Raw genomic sequence first — 18,555 nt, forward strand, 5'->3', positions numbered from 1 at the left:
ACATTGTGCCAGCTAATCCAAGTTTATAATTTAAAAGGCTAATTGATCATTAAAAAAAACTTTTGCAATTATGTTAGCACATCTGAAAACTGATGTCCTAATTAAAGAAGCAATAAAACTGGCCTTCTTTAGACTAGTTGAGTATCTGGAGCATCAGCATTTATGGGTTTGATTACAGGCTGAAGATGGCCAGAATAAAAAATCTTTCTTCTGAAACTCGTCAGTCTATTCTTGTTCGGAGAAATGAAGGCTATTCCAGGCAAGAAATTTCCAAGAAACTGAAGATCTCGTACACGGCTGTGTACTACTCCCTTCACTGAACAGCGCAAACTGCCTATAACCAGAATAGAAAGAGGAGTGGGAGGCCCCAGTGCACAACTGAGTAAGAGGACAAGTACATCTAGTTTGAGAACACCAGTCTCAATGTCAACAGTGAAGAGGCGACTCCGGGGATGCTGGCATTCTAGGCAGAGTTCCTCTGTCCAGTGTCTGTGTTCTTTTGCTCATCTTAGTCTTTTCTTTTTATTGGCCAGTCTGAGAAATTGCTTTTTCTTTTCAACTCTGCCTAGATGGCCAGCACTCCGGAGTCGTCTCTTCACTGTTAACATTGAGACTGGTGTTTTGCGGGTACTATTTAATGAAGCTGACTGTTGAGGGCTTGTGAGGAGTCTGTTTCTCAAACTAGACACTTTAATGTACTTGTCCTCTTGCTCAGTTGTGCACTTGGGCCTCCCACTCCTCTTTCTATTCTGGTTAGAGCCAGTTTGCTCTGTTCTGTGAAGGGAGTAGTACACAGCGTTTTACGCCCATGTTGACTCCAATGCTTCCCTCAGTTGTGTCAAGTTGGCTGGATGTCCTTTGGATGGTGGACCATTCTTGATACCCACAGGAAACTGTTGAGCGGTGAAATTCACTCATAAAGCAACATCTAAATAGATGCTTTTTGTTGCTGGCTGTTTATAAGAACTCCCCCTTCAAATCAAATTTGATTGGTCACATACACATATTTAGCAATGTTATTGTGGGTGTAGCAAAATGCCTGTGTTTCTAGCTCCAACAGTGCAGTAATATCTAACAATTCACAACAATACACACAAATCTAAAAGTAAAAGAATGTAATTAATAAACATATAATATGTCGGAATGGCATTGACTAAAATACAGTAGAATAGCTCCAAATTGCACGCATCGCCCTCGTGACACAGAAAGGGCTACATGGTTTGTCTTGAAATCATCTGAAACTGACTTTCCAGATTCTGAGAAGTGATGAACTCCACATGCACTGACGTTGTAATCATACTCTTAAGATGGTAGTGAACTGCACAAGACCTTTCCCCTCTAGTCTGTCAGGCTGTCCACGGGCCAAGAAGAGCGGGATCAAGATACTGCACAGCAAGGAGGACAAGGACGACCAGGAGCCAATCAGGTGTGGCTTTGGAATGGATGGATAGTGTATCGTATCTTGTTAATTTGTCATATTCTCGAAGCCATAGTCCTGTATTTCACCTCATATTTCCCTACAGCCAGGGTGGTACACGTAGTGAGTACAGTACAGTAAGATTATATTTCAGATACTTCTGGCATTTGGTAAAGTATTGCCATAAAATTAAGTGAATATTACCTTCCCGCGAATCATCTACAGTTCACTCTGTGTCCTTTCAGCAATCACCTCCCAATCTCTGCAAAACTGTTGCTGTTGCTGCCACCTCTATCCCTGCGAGGTTCACTGGATCTACAGTATCATCATCATTAACATTGCAATCATAATTAACACTGATCTCCCCACTGCCGGGGTGGAGCGGTCCCCAGACACGCTGTGCTCATTCTAAATCAGCCCAAATGTCATTCTGAAGGACATACCAATGTAAAACCACGGGTAAATGTTATAACCTGGGGGATGGTTTTTATTAGAGTAGCTAATATTTTTCTAGTAATTTCACTGTGAATCCCAGTTAGCAGGGGAAGGTGTGCTGCAGGTGAGGTGAGCGAAGTTGTGACCCCTCCTTTCCCCAGGTGTCCCGTCCCAGGCTGCGACGGACAGGGTCATGTGACGGGGAAGTATGCGTCCCACCGCAGTGCGTCAGGCTGCCCCCTGGCGGCCAAACGGCAGAAGGACGGCTACGTTAACGGCTCCCAGTTTGCCTGGAAGTCCGGGAAGACAGATGGCATGTCGTGCCCAACCCCGGGCTGCGATGGATCGGGACATGTCAGTGGGAGCTTCCTGACACATCGGAGGTGGGTGGAGCTCTGCACAGCTGTGATGTACACAAGCAACTGTGTATAAATGTAATCAAGTACCAGATCAAGAATGTGCTTGAGACCATGGTTGGAGTCATGTCATGTGATTTTATTCACCAGTCTCTCCGGCTGTCCCCGTGCCACCTCAGCCATGAAGAAAGCCAGAATGACAGGAGTTGAAATGTTGACAATCAAGCAACGTGCAAGCAAAGGTAAGCTAACGCTCTAATACCAGTAGGAACCCTTGACTAGGCCACTAGCTGGTTTACTCAACAAATATTCAGGCTTAATATTCAAATCTTAAATTCTTAAATTCTATTTCATGTCTCCTTTCTTATAGGAATGGAAAAAGATGAGGAAATCAAACAGCTGGATGAAGAAATCAAAGATCTAAACGAATCAAACAATCAAGTAGAATCAGACATGATTAAACTTAGGACACAAGTAAGATTCATCCATTATTATTCATTATTTATTATAGGGTAGTAAGTAATGCTGAGTTTGGGCAAATTTTGAAACAGGTTGCTGGATTAAAGCTTAGACGCTGATGTTTCAACCCCCCAAGTAACGGCGATACGTAAATGGCATGCATATTAGGAAGTGCCTCAGTGTCAGTCAAAACCCTCTTGTCAAACTGAATATCACAGTGCTTCATCTAAATTCAATGTATTTTTCCCCTTTCCCAGATCACCACTATGGAGACTAACCTGAAGTCCATAGAGGACGAGAACAAAGTGATTGAGCAGCAGAATGACTCCCTACTGCACGAGCTAGCCAACCTCAGCCACTCTCTCATCAACAGCTTAGCTAATATCCAGCTCCCACATATGGTACGTACCAACACAACCTGGCACAACCTGGCCTATAACAGTTACTGTCAGACAAGCACTGTATCAACAAATGATCTAAGCTGCATTTACATTTTCTGGATAAGCACTTTGTGACATCTGAGCTGGATAAGCACTTTGTGACATCTGAGCTGGATAAGCACTTTGTGACATCTGAGCTGGATAAGCACTTTGTGACATCTGAGCTGGATAAGCACTTATGCCATAGAAATAAAGAAAAGGGTTACGGGGAATAGGGTGTGGGGTTAGGGAGTAAAGAGACAGTAGATGGTACACTTGAGGGCATGCCAATTTCATGTTCCATAATTGGAAGTGTGTTGAAACCATTGAGCTATAAAAGAACGGTTGAAACCCAGGGCCATTTGCATTTGATTAGTCAATGTAACCGAGTTAAAACAAGACATGGTCATATCATGATATCGGCTTATTCCACTCATTCTACCAAATTGGATATGTTTATTTCCATAGTGATTGTTTGCTGATGCCTGAAATGGAACACTTGAAACATATGAAAATATACATCTTATGTAATGCTGTAAAAATCATTGCAAGGAGTAACTGACATAAGGGCAGACTCCAATGACATAGTTGGGATTCCTCATCTGCTTCTTTCTGTTTGTCACTTGTTTTCTCAGCTGTTCATGGGCTTCTGTGCTACAAAACTTACCTTACAGACTAGTAATTACTAATGCCCCCCCCACCCCCCGCTGCCTTGTTGTGTCATGTGCCTGTATTATCCAATAACACCTCTTGTGTATGAAGACGAACAGGGCTGATTGGATACTTCCCGATCTAAAAGGCACCAAAGTTGCTTATTAATAACTGAAATCCCTCCCTCTGAATATGGCTCACTGTTCGCCACCCATTCCCGCGAGGGGATCACGTTTTATTAGGGTTATAGCGCATTTTGCTAGTGTGGAGCCATATCCGTTTGTGCCTTAGCTAACTGATATAGTCATTGTTATGCCAAACGTCATGATATGACAACAACTATTAGCAAAACAGCACAAAAAGATCTGCGACCAGGCTAGAATGTTGCTCCTTTTTGTACAGCGGGCTAATAGAATTCTATCTCTATTCTCTTCACACCTCTTCCTGTAGAAACCGATGCCACAGAAAGAGGCCCCAGTTAAACATAGCTGCTGTTTACAGATGCCCCACAGAGTAAGAGATTCCATTTCATAGTCTAATTATTATCCTTTAATCCTGCACTATCATCACCTTCCTCCCTTTAGTGTTCCTCCTATACTCGTGAACACTCTGTGTATGCATCACAATTATCCATACATGTGGCTGCGTTATACTATGATTCAAGTGTCCCAAGACATCAGGCAGTGGTCATGTTGGAGTAACACAACAAGCCATATTTAAACTGTATTATAACCCAGTTATAGGACCATGTTTGTTCAGTCCGCTATTGCATATTCAATGTCTCTTTGTCTTCTCCTGTCACATTGTGTCTTCCTGTCTGAGAAATGGCTCCCACAACTCCCACATTACATTAGCTAATTTATGTATGTAATGTCATCATTTCCACTGCATAAGCTAAGCATCAAACATCCATCCATTCCATGAGATGCTCTAAATAATCTACACTGACTCAGGATGGTTTGGAGTTGCATTAGATAAACGGTACTGTACTTATGACCATGTATATTGTCAGATTTAATTAAATTGATGAAGTATTGTATATACAGACTTAGTACAACCCCACTATACTGTGTTAGTATAACTACACTATACTGTGTTAGTACAACCCCACTATACTGTGTAAGTATAACTACACTATACTGTGTTAGTATAACCCAACTATACTGTGTTAGTATAACTACACTATACTGTGTTAGTACAACCCCACTATACTGTGTTAGTACAACCCCATTATACTGTGTTAGTACAACCCCACTGTACTGTGTTAGTACAACCCCACTATACAACCCCACTATACTGTGTTAGTATAACCCCACTATACTGTGTTAGTACAACCCCACTATACTGTGTTAGTACAACCCCACTATATTGTGTTAGTACAACCCCACTATACAACCCCACTATACTGTGTTAGTACAACCCCACTATACTGTGTTAGTACAACCCCACTATACTGTGTTAGTATAACCCCACTATACAACCTCACTATACTGTGTTAGTACATCCCCACTATACAACCCCACTATACTGTGTTAGTACAACCCCACTGTACTATGTTAGTATAACCCCACTATACTGTGTTAGTATAACCCCACTACATTGTGTGAGTACAACCCCATCATACTGTGTTAGTATAACCCCACTATACTGTGTTAGTATAACCCCACTATACTGTGTTAGTATAACCCCACTATACTGTGTTAGTATAACCCCACCGTACTGTGTTAGTATAACCCCACTATACTGTGTTAGTATAACCCCACTATACAACCTCACTATACTGTGTTAGTACATCCCCACTATACAACCCCACTATACTGTGTTAGTACAACCCCACTGTACTATGTTAGTATAACCCCACTATACTGTGTTAGTATAACCCCACTACATTGTGTGAGTACAACCCCATCATACTGTGTTAGTATAACCCCACTATACTCTGTTAGTATAACCCCACTATACTGTGTTAGTATAACCCCACTATACTGTGTTAGTATAACCCCACCGTGCTGTGTTAGTATAACCCCACTACATTGTGTTAGTACAACCCCATCATACTGTGTTAGTATAACCCCACTATACTGTGTTAGTATAACCCCACTATACTGTGTTAGTACAACCCCATCATACTGTGTTAGTACAAACCCACTATACTGTGTTAGTATAACCCCACTACATTGTGTTAGTACAACCCCACTATACTGTGTTAGTATAACCCCACTACATTGTGTTAGTACAACCCCACTATACTGTGTTAGTATAACCCCACTACATTGTGTTAGTACAACCCCACTATACAACCCCACCATACTGTGTTAGTATAACCCCACTATACAACCCCACCATACTGTGTTAGTATAACCCCACTACATTGTGTTAGTACAACCCCACTATACAACCCCACTATACTGTGTTAGTATAACCCCACTATACAACCCCACCATACTGTGTTAGTATAACCCCACTATACAACCCCACCATACTGTGTTAGTATAACCCCACTACATTGTGTTAGTACAACCCCACTATACAACCCCACTATACTGTGTTAGTATAACCCCACTACATTGTGTTAGTACAACCCCACTATACTGTGTTAGTATAACCCCACTACATTGTGTTAGTACAACCCCACTATACAACCCCATCATACTGTGTTAGTATAACCCCACTACATTGTGTTAGTACAACCCCACTATACAACCCCACTATACTGTGTTAGTATAACCCCACTACATTGTGTTAGTACAACCCCATCATACTGTGTTAGTATAACCCCACTATACTGTGTTAGTATAACCCCACTATACTGTGTTAGTACAACCCCACTATACAACCCCACCATACTGTGTTAGTATAACCCCATCATACTGTGTTAGTACAAACCCACTACACTGTGTTAGTACAACCCCACTATACAACCCCACCATACTGTGTTAGTACAACCCCACTATACTGTGTTAGTACAACCCCACTATACAACCCCACTATACCGTGTAAGCACAACCCCACTATACTGTGTTAGTACAACCCCACTATACAACCCCACTATACTGTGTTAGTACAACCCCACTATACAACCCCACTATACTGTGTTAGTACAACACCACTATACAACCCCAACTATACTGTGTTAGTACAACCCCACTACACTGTGTTAGTACAACCCCACCATACTGTGTTAGTACAACCCCACTATACTGTGTTAGTACAACCCCACCATACTGTGTTAGTACAACCTCACTATACTGTGTTAGTACAACCCCACTATACTGTGTTAGTACAACCCCACTATACAACCCCACTATACTGTGTTAGTACAACCCCACTATACTGTGTTAGTACAAGCCCACTATACTGTGTTAGTACAACCCCACTGTACTGTGTTAGTACACCCCCACTATACAACCCCACGATACTGTGTTAGTACAACCCCATCATACTGTGTTAGTATAACCCCACTATACTGTGTTAGTACAACCCCACTAAACTGTGTTAGTACAACCCCACTAAACTGTGTTAGTACAACCCCACTATACTGTGTTAGTACAACCCCATCATACTGTGTTAGTACAACCCCACTATACTGTGTTAGTACAACCCCACTATACTGTGTTAGGACAACCCCACTATACAACCCCACAATACTGTGTTAGTACAACCCCACTATACAACCCCACTATACTGTGTTAGTACAACCCTACTATACTGTGTTAGTACACCCCCACTGTACAACCCCACTATACTGTGTTAGTACAACCCCACCATACTGTGTTAGTATAACCCCACCATACTGTGTTAGTATAACCCCACTATACTGTGTTAGTATAAACTCACTATACTGTGTAAGTACAACCCCACTATACTGTGTTAGTACAACCCCACCATACTGTGTTAGTATAACTACACTATACTGTGTTACTATAACCCCACTAAACTGTGTTAGTACAACCCCACTATACTGTGTTAGTACAACCCCACTGTACTGTGTTAGTACAACCCCATCATACTGTGTTAGTACAACCCCACTATACTGTGTTAGTACAACCCCACTATACTGTGTTAGGACAACCCCACTATACAACCCCACAATACTGTGTTAGTACAACCCCACTATACAACCCCACTATACTGTGTTAGTACAACCCTACTATACTGTGTTAGTACACCCCCACTGTACAACCCCACTATACTGTGTTAGTACAACCCCACCATACTGTGTTAGTATAACCCCACCATACTGTGTTAGTATAACCCCACTATACTGTGTTAGTATAAACTCACTATACTGTGTAAGTACAACCTCACTATACTGTGTTAGTACAACCCCACAATACTGTGTTAGTACAACCCCACAATACTGTGTTAGTACAACCCCACTATACTGTGTTAGTACAAGCCCACTATACTGTGTTAGTACAACCCCACTGTACTGTGTTAGTACACCCCCACTATACAACCCCACTATACTGTGTTAGTACAACCCCATCATACTGTGTTAGTATAACCCCATTATACTGTGTTAGTACAACCCCACTATACTGTGTTAGTACAACCCCACTAAACTGTGTTAGTACAACCCCACTATACTGTGTTAGTACAACCCCATCATACTGTGTTAGTATAACCCCACTATACTGTGTTAGTACAACCCCACTATACTGTGTTAGTACAACCCCACTAAACTGTGTTAGTACAAACCCACTACACTGTGTTAGTACAACCCCACTATACAACCCCACCATACTGTGTTAGTACAACCCCACTATACTGTGTTAGTACAACCCCACTATACAACCCCACTATACCGTGTAAGCACAACCCCACTATACTGTGTTAGTACAACCCCACCATACTGTGTTAGTATAACCCCACCATACTGTGTTAGTATAACCCCACTATACTGTGTTAGTATAAACTCACTATACTGTGTAAGTACAACCTCACTATACTGTGTTAGTACAACCCCACAATACTGTGTTAGTACAACCCCACAATACTGTGTTAGTACAACCCCACTATACTGTGTTAGTACAAGCCCACTATACTGTGTTAGTACAACCCCACTGTACTGTGTTAGTACACCCCCCACTATACAACCCCACTATACTGTGTTAGTACAACCCCATCATACTGTGTTAGTATAACCCCACTATACTGTGTTAGTACAACCCCACTATACTGTGTTAGTACAACCCCACTAAACTGTGTTAGTACAACCCCACTATACTGTGTTAGTACAACCCCATCATACTGTGTTAGTATAACCCCACTATACTGTGTTAGTACAACCCCACTATACTGTGTTAGTACAACCCCACTAAACTGTGTTAGTACAAACCCACTACACTGTGTTAGTACAACCCCACTATACAACCCCACCATACTGTGTTAGTACAACCCCACTATACTGTGTTAGTACAACCCCACTATACAACCCCACTATACCGTGTAAGCACAACCCCACTATACTGTGTTAGTACAACCCCACTATACAACCCCACTATACTGTGTTAGTACAACCCCACTATACAACCCCACTATACTGTGTTAGTACAACACCACTATACAACCCCAACTATACTGTGTAAGCACAACCCCACTACACTGTGTTAGTACAACCCCACTATACTGTGTTAGTACAACCCCACCATACTGTGTTAGTACAACCCCACTATACTGTGTTAGTCCAACCCCGTTATACTTTGTTAGTACAACCCCACTATACTGTGTTAGTACAACCCCACTATACAACCCCACAATACTGTGTTAGTACAACCCCACTATACTGTGTTAGTACAAGCCCACTATACTGTGTTAGTACAACCCCACTATACAACCCCACAATACTGTGTTAGTATAACCCCACTAAACTGTGTTAGTATAACCTCACTATACTGTGTTAGTACAACCTCACTATACTGTGTTAGTACAACCCCACTATACTGTGTTAGTACAACCCCACTATACTGTGTTAGTACAACCCCATCATACTGTGTTAGTACAACCCCACTATACTGTGTTAGTACAACCCCACTATACTGTGTTAGGACAACCCCACTATACAACCCCACAATACTGTGTTAGTACAACCCCACTATACAACCCCACTATACTGTGTTAGTACAACCCTACTATACTGTGTTAGTACACCCCCACTGTACAACCCCACTATACTGTGTTAGTACAACCCCACCATACTGTGTTAGTATAACCCCACCATACTGTGTTAGTATAACCCCACTATACTGTGTTAGTATAAACTCACTATACTGTGTAAGTACAACCTCACTATACTGTGTTAGTACAACCCCACAATACTGTGTTAGTACAACCCCACTATACTGTGTTAGTACAAGCCCACTATACTGTGTTAGTACAACCCCACTGTACTGTGTTAGTACACCCCCACTATACAACCCCACTATACTGTGTTAGTACAACCCCATCATACTGTGTTAGTATAACCCCACTATACTGTGTTAGTACAACCCCACTATACTGTGTTAGTACAACCCCACTAAACTGTGTTAGTACAACCCCACTATACTGTGTTAGTACAACCCCATCATACTGTGTTAGTACAACCCCACTATACTGTGTTAGTACAACCCCACTATACTGTGTTAGTACAACCCCACTATACAACCCCACAATACTTTGTTAGTACAACCCTACTATACGGTGTTAGTACAACCCCACTATACAACCCCACTATACTGTGTTAGTACAACCCCACTATACTGTGTTAGTACAACCCCACTATACTGTGTTAGTACAACCCCACTATACAACCCCACTATACTGTGTTAGTACAACCCTACTATACTGTGTTAGTACACCCCCACTGTACAACCCCACTGTACTGTGTTAGTACAAACCCACCATACTGTGTTAGTATAACCCCACCATACTGTGTTAGTATAACCCCACTAAACTGTGTTAGTATAACCTCACTATACTGTGTTAGTACAACCTCACTATACTGTGTTAGTACAACCCCACTATACTGTGTTAGTACAACCCCATTACACTGTGTTACTATAACCCCACTATACTGTGTTAGTACAAGCCCACTATACTGTGTTAGTACAACCCCACTGTACTGTGTTAGTACACCCCCACTATACAACCCCACTATACTGTGTTAGTACAACCCCACTATACAACCCCACTCTACTGTGTTAGTACAACCCCGCTATACTGTGTTAGAACAACCCCACTATACAACCCCACAATACTTTGTTAGTACAACCCCACTATACTGTGTTAGTACAACCCCACTATACAACCCCACTATACCGTGTAAGCACAACCCCACTATACTGTGTTAGTACAACCCCACTATACAACCCCACTATACTGTGTTAGTACAACCCCACTATACAACCCCACTATACTGTGTTAGTACAACACCACTATACAACCCCAACTATACTGTGTAAGCACAACCCCACTACACTGTGTTAGTACAACCCCACTATACTGTGTTAGTACAACCCCATCATACTGTGTTAGTACAACCCCACTATACTGTGTTAGTCCAACCCCGTTATACTTTGTTAGTACAACCCCACTATACTGTGTTAGTACAACCCCACTATACAACCCCACAATACTGTGTTAGTACAACCTCACTATACTGTGTTAGTACAAGCCCACTATACTGTGTTAGTACAACCCCACTGTACTGTGTTAGTACACCCCCACTATACAACCCCACTATACTGTGTTAGTACAACCCCATCATACTGTGTTAGTATAACCCCACTATACTGTGTTAGTACAACCCCAATAAACTGTGTTAGTACAACCCCACTAAACTGTGTTAGTACAACCGCACTATACTGTGTTAGTACAACCCCACTATACTGTGTTAGTACAAGCCCACTATACTGTGTTAGTACAACCCCACTGTACTGTGTTAGTACACCCCCACTATACAACCCCACTATACTGTGTTAGTACAACCCCATCATACTGTGTTAGTATAACCCCACTATACTGTGTTAGTACAACCCCAATAAACTGTGTTAGTACAACCCCACTATACTGTGTTAGTACAACCCCACTATACAACCCCACAATACTGTGTTAGTACAACCCCACTATACTGTGTTAGTACAACCCCACTATACAACCCCACAATACTGTGTTAGTACAACCCTACTATACTGTGTTAGTACAACCCCACTATACTGTGTTAGTACAACCCCACTATACAACCCCACTATACTGTGTTAGTACAACCCTACTATACTGTGTTAGTACACCCCACTGTACAACCCCACTATACTGTGTTAGTACAACCCCACCATACTGTGTTAGTATAACCCCACCATACTGTGTTAGTATAACCCCACTATACTGTGTTAGTATAAACTCACTATACTGTGTAAGTACAACCTCACTATACTGTGTTAGTACAACCCCACTATACTGTGTTAGTACAACCCCATCATACCGTGTTACTATAACCCCACTATACTGTGTTAGTACAAGCCCACTATACTGTGTTAGTACAACCCCACTGTACTGTGTTAGTACACCCCACTATACAACCCCACTATACTGTGTTAGTACAACCCCACTATACAACCCCACTCTACTGTGTTAGTACAACCCCGCTATACTGTGTTAGAACAACCCCACTATACAACCCCACAATACTTTGTTAGTACAACCCCACTATACTGTGTTAGTACAACCCCACTATACAACCCCACTATACCGTGTAAGCACAACCCCACTATACTGTGTTAGTACAACCCCACTATACAACCCCACTATACTGTGTTAGTACAACCCCACTATACAACCCCACTATACTGTGTTAGTACAACACCACTATACAACCCCAACTATACTGTGTAAGCACAACCCCACTACACTGTGTTAGTACAACCCCACTATACTGTGTTAGTACAACCCCATCATACTGTGTTAGTACAACCCCACTATACTGTGTTAGTCCAACCCCGTTATACTTTGTTAGTACAACCCCACTATACTGTGTTAGTACAACCCCACTATACAACCCCACAATACTGTGTTAGTACAACCTCACTATACTGTGTTAGTACAAGCCCACTATACTGTGTTAGTACAACCCCACTGTACTGTGTTAGTACACCCCCACTATACAACCCCACTATACTGTGTTAGTACAACCCCATCATACTGTGTTAGTATAACCCCACTATACTGTGTTAGTACAACCCCAATAAACTGTGTTAGTACAACCCCACTAAACTGTGTTAGTACAACCCCACTATACTGTGTTAGTACAACCCCATCATACTGTGTTAGTACAACCCCACTATACTGTGTTAGTACAACCCCACTATACTGTGTTAGTACAAGCCCACTCTACTGTGTTAGTACAACCCCGCTATACTGTGTTAGAACAACCCCACTATACAACCCCACAATACTTTGTTAGTACAACCCCACTATACTGTGTTAGTACAACCCCACTATACAACCCCACTATACCGTGTAAGCACAACCCCACTATACTGTGTTAGTACAACCCCACTATACAACCCCACTATACTGTGTTAGTACAACCCCACTATACAACCCCACTATACTGTGTTAGTACAACACCACTATACAACCCCACTATACTGTGTTAGTACAACCCCACTGTACTGTGTTAGTACAACCCCACTATACTGTGTTAGTACAACCCCATCATACTGTGTTAGTACAACCCCACTATACTGTGTTAGTCCAAACCCGTTATACTTTGTTAGTACAACCCCACTATACTGTGTTAGTACAACCCCACTATACAACCCCACAATACTGTGTTAGTACAACCTCACTATACTGTGTTAGTACAAGCCCACTATACTGTGTTAGTACAACCCCACTGTACTGTGTTAGTACACCCCCACTATACAACCCCACTATACTGTGTTAGTACAACCCCATCATACTGTGTTAGTATAACCCCACTATACTGTGTTAGTACAACCCCAATAAACTGTGTTAGTACAACCCCACTAAACTGTGTTAGTACAACCCCACTATACTGTGTTAGTACAACCCATCATACTGTGTTAGTACAACCCCACTATACTCTGTTAGTACAACCCCACTATACTGTGTTAGTACAACCCCACTATACAACCCCACAATACTGTGTTAGTACAACCCTACTATACTGTGTTAGTACAACCCCACTTTACAACCCCACTATACTGTGTTAGTACAACCCTACTATACTGTGTTAGTACACCCCACTGTACAACCCCACTATACTGTGTTAGTACAACCCCACCATAGTGTGTTAGTATAACCCCACCATACTGTGTTAGTATAACCCCACTATACTGTGTTAGTATAAACTCACTATACTGTGTAAGTACAACCTCACTATACTGTGTTAGTACAACCCCACTATACTGTGTTAGTACAACCCCATCATACTGTGTTACTATAACCCCACTATACTGTGTTAGTACAAGCCCACTATACTGTGTTAGTACAACCCCACTGTACTGTGTTAGTACAACCCCACTATACTGTGTTAGTACAACCTCACTATACTGTGTTAGTACAACCTCACTATACTGTGTTAGTACAACCCCACTATACTGTGTTAGTACCTCACTATACTGTGTTAGTACAACCTCACTATACTGTGTTAGTACAAACCCACTATACAACCCCAACTATACTGTGTTAGTACAACCCCACTATACTGTGTTAGTACAACCTCACTATACTGTGTTAGTACAACCCCACTATACTGTGTTAGTACAACCCCACTATACTGTGTTAGTACAAACCCACTATACTGTGTTAGTACAACCTCACTATACTGTGTTAGTATAACCCCACTATACTGTGTTAGTACTAAACTGTGTTAGTACAACCCCACTATACTGTGTTAGTACAACCCCACTATACAACCCCACAATACTGTGTTAGTACAACCCCACTATACTGTGTTAGTACAACCCCACTATACAACCCCACAATACTGTGTTAGTACAACCCTACTATACTGTGTTAGTACAACCCCACTATACTGTGTTAGTACAACCCCACTATACAACCCCACTATACTGTGTTAGTACAACCCTACTATACTGTGTTAGTACACCCCCACTGTACAACCCCACTATACTGTGTTAGTACAACCCCACCATACTGTGTTAGTATAACCCCACCATACTGTGTTAGTATAACCCCACTATACTGTGTTAGTATAAACTCACTATACTGTGTAAGTACAACCTCACTATACTGTGTTAGTACAACCCCACTATACTGTGTTAGTACAACCCCATTACACCGTGTTACTATAACCCCACTATACTGTGTTAGTACAAGCCCACTATACTGTGTTAGTACAACCCCACTGTACTGTGTTAGTACACCCCCACTATACAACCCCACTATACTGTGTTAGTACAACCCCACTATACAACCCCACTCTACTGTGTTAGTACAACCCCGCTATACTGTGTTAGAACAACCCCACTATACAACCCCACAATACTTTGTTAGTACAACCCCACTATACTGTGTTAGTACAACCCCACTATACAACCCCACTATACCGTGTAAGCACAACCCCACTATACTGTGTTAGTACAACCCCACTATACAACCCCACTATACTGTGTTAGTACAACCCCACTATACAACCCCACTATACTGTGTTAGTACAACACCACTATACAACCCCAACTATACTGTGTAAGCACAACCCCACTACACTGTGTTAGTACAACCCCACTATACTGTGTTAGTACAACCCCATCATACTGTGTTAGTACAACCCCACTATACTGTGTTAGTCCAACCCCGTTATACTTTGTTAGTACAACCCCACTATACTGTGTTAGTACAACCCCACTATACAACCCCACAATACTGTGTTAGTACAACCCCACTATACTGTGTTAGTACAAGCCCACTATACTGTGTTAGTACAACCCCACTGTACTGTGTTAGTACACCCCACTATACAACCCCACTATACTGTGTTAGTACAACCCCATCATACTGTGTTAGTATAACCCCACTATACTGTGTTAGTACAACCCCAATAAACTGTGTTAGTACAACCCCACTAAACTGTGTTAGTACAACCCCACTATACTGTGTTAGTACAACCCCATCATACTGTGTTAGTACAACCCCACTATACTCTGTTAGTACAACCCCACTATACTGTGTTAGTACAACCCCACTATACAACCCCACTCTACTGTGTTAGTACAACCCCGCTATACTGTGTTAGAACAACCCCACTATACAACCCCACAATACTTTGTTAGTACAACCCCACTATACTGTGTTAGTACAACCCCACTATACAACCCCACTATACCGTGTAAGCACAACCCCACTATACTGTGTTAGTACAACCCCACTATACAACCCCACTATACTGTGTTAGTACAACCCCACTATACAACCCCACTATACTGTGTTAGTACAACACCACTATACAACCCCACTATACTGTGTTAGTACAACCCCACCATACTGTGTTAGTACAACCTCACTATACTGTGTTAGTACAACCCCACCATACTGTGTTAGTACAACCCCACTATACTGTGTTAGTCCAACCCCGTTATACTTTGTTAGTACAACCCCACTATACTGTGTTAGTACAACCCCACTATACAACCCCACAATACTGTGTTAGTACAACCCCACTATACTGTGTTAGTACAAGCCCACTATACTGTGTTAGTACAACCCCACTGTACTGTGTTAGTACACCCCACTATACAACCCCACTATACTGTGTTAGTACAACCCCATCATACTGTGTTAGTATAACCCACTATACTGTGTTAGTACAACCCCAATAAACTGTGTTAGTACAACCCCACTAAACTGTGTTAGTACAACCCCACTATACTGTGTTAGTACAACCCATCATACTGTGTTAGTACAACCCCACTATACTCTGTTAGTACAACCCCACTATACTGTGTTAGTACAACCCCACTATACAACCCCACAATACTGTGTTAGTACAACCCTACTATACTGTGTTAGTACAACCCCACTTTACAACCCCACTATACTGTGTTAGTACAACCCTACTATACTGTGTTAGTACACCCCCACTGTACAACCCCACTATACTGTGTTAGTACAACCCCACCATACTGTGTTAGTATAACCCCACCATACTGTGTTAGTATAACCCCACTATACTGTGTTAGTATAAACTCACTATACTGTGTAAGTACAACCTCACTATACTGTGTTAGTACAACCCCACTATACTGTGTTAGTACAACCCCATCATACTGTGTTACTATAACCCCACTATACTGTGTTAGTACAAGCCCACTATACTGTGTTAGTACAACCCCACTGTACTGTGTTAGTACAACCCCACTATACTGTGTTAGTACAACCTCACTATACTGTGTTAGTACAACCTCACTATACTGTGTTAGTACAACCCCACTATACTGTGTTAGTACCTCACTATACTGTGTTAGTACAACCTCACTATACTGTGTTAGTACAAACCCACTATACAACCCCAACTATACTGTGTTAGTACAACCCCACTATACTGTGTTAGTACAACCTCACTATACTGTGTTAGTACAACCCCACTATACTGTGTTAGTACAACCCCACTATACTGTGTTAGTACAAAACCCACTATACTGTGTTAGTACAACCTCACTATACTGTGTTAGTACAACCTCACTATACTGTGTTAGTACAACCTCACTATACTGTGTTAGTACAACCCCACTATACTGTGTTAGTACAACCCCACTATACAACCCCACAATACTGTGTTAGTACAACCCCACTATACTGTGTTAGTACAAGCCCACTATACTGTGTTAGTACAACCCCACTGTACTGTGTTAGTACACCCCCACTATACAACCCCACTATACTGTGTTAGTACAACCCCATCATACTGTGTTAGTATAACCCCACTATACTGTGTTAGTACAACCCCAATAAACTGTGTTAGTACAACCCCACTAAACTGTGTTAGTACAACCCCACTATACTGTGTTAGTACAACCCCATCATACTGTGTTAGTACAACCCCACTATACTCTGTTAGTACAACCCCACTATACTGTGTTAGTACAACCCCACTATACAACCCCACAATACTGTGTTAGTACAACCCTACTATACTGTGTTAGTACAACCCCACTATACAACCCCACTATACTGTGTTAGTACAACCCTACTATACTGTGTTAGTACACCCCCACTGTACAACCCCACTATACTGTGTTAGTACAACCCCACCATACTGTGTTAGTATAACCCCACCATACTGTGTTAGTATAACCCCACTATACTGTGTTAGTATAAACTCACTATACTGTGTAAGTACAACCTCACTATACTGTGTTAGTACAACCCCACTATACTGTGTTAGTACAACCCCATCATACTGTGTTACTATAACCCCACTATACTGTGTTAGTACAAGCCCACTATACTGTGTTAGTACAACCCCACTGTACTGTGTTAGTACAACCCCACTAAACTGTGTTAGTACAACCCCACTATACTGTGTTAGTACAACCTCACTATACTGTGTTAGTACAACCCCACTATACTGTGTTAGTACCTCACTATACTGTGTTAGTACAACCTCACTATACTGTGTTAGTACAAACCCACTATACAACCCCAACTATACTGTGTTAGTACAACCCCACTATACTGTGTTAGTACAACCTCACTATACTGTGTTAGTACAACCCCACTATACTGTGTTAGTACAACCCCACTATACTGTGTTAGTACAAACCCACTATACTGTGTTAGTACAACCTCACTA

At 41.8% G+C, this 18,555-nt stretch overlaps 1 protein-coding gene across 7 annotated transcripts in view; it reads left to right on the forward strand.

Moving 5' to 3' along the window:
• Positions 1-18,555, forward strand: part of LOC112217993 (myelin transcription factor 1-like protein) — a 124,923-nt gene that overhangs the window by 103,343 nt on the left and 3,025 nt on the right. For 4 of the 7 annotated variants that reach the window (XM_042300947.1, XM_042300946.1, XM_042300949.1 and 1 more), the window contains exons 17-22: positions 1,328-1,426; positions 2,014-2,235; positions 2,359-2,450; positions 2,579-2,682; positions 2,925-3,068; positions 4,188-4,250. In XM_042300947.1, coding sequence (XP_042156881.1) covers positions 1,328-1,426; positions 2,014-2,235; positions 2,359-2,450; positions 2,579-2,682; positions 2,925-3,068; positions 4,188-4,250 — 724 coding nt within the window. The remainder of the gene's footprint in view (positions 1-1,327; positions 1,427-2,013; positions 2,236-2,358; positions 2,451-2,578; positions 2,683-2,924; positions 3,069-4,187; positions 4,251-18,555) is intronic. The other 3 variants (XM_042300948.1, XM_042300950.1, XM_042300952.1) reach the window with 3 other exon arrangements.

Source organism: Oncorhynchus tshawytscha, linkage group LG18 (assembly GCF_018296145.1).
Source record: "Oncorhynchus tshawytscha isolate Ot180627B linkage group LG18, Otsh_v2.0, whole genome shotgun sequence".
NCBI classification, from domain to species: Eukaryota; Metazoa; Chordata; class Actinopteri; order Salmoniformes; family Salmonidae; genus Oncorhynchus; species Oncorhynchus tshawytscha.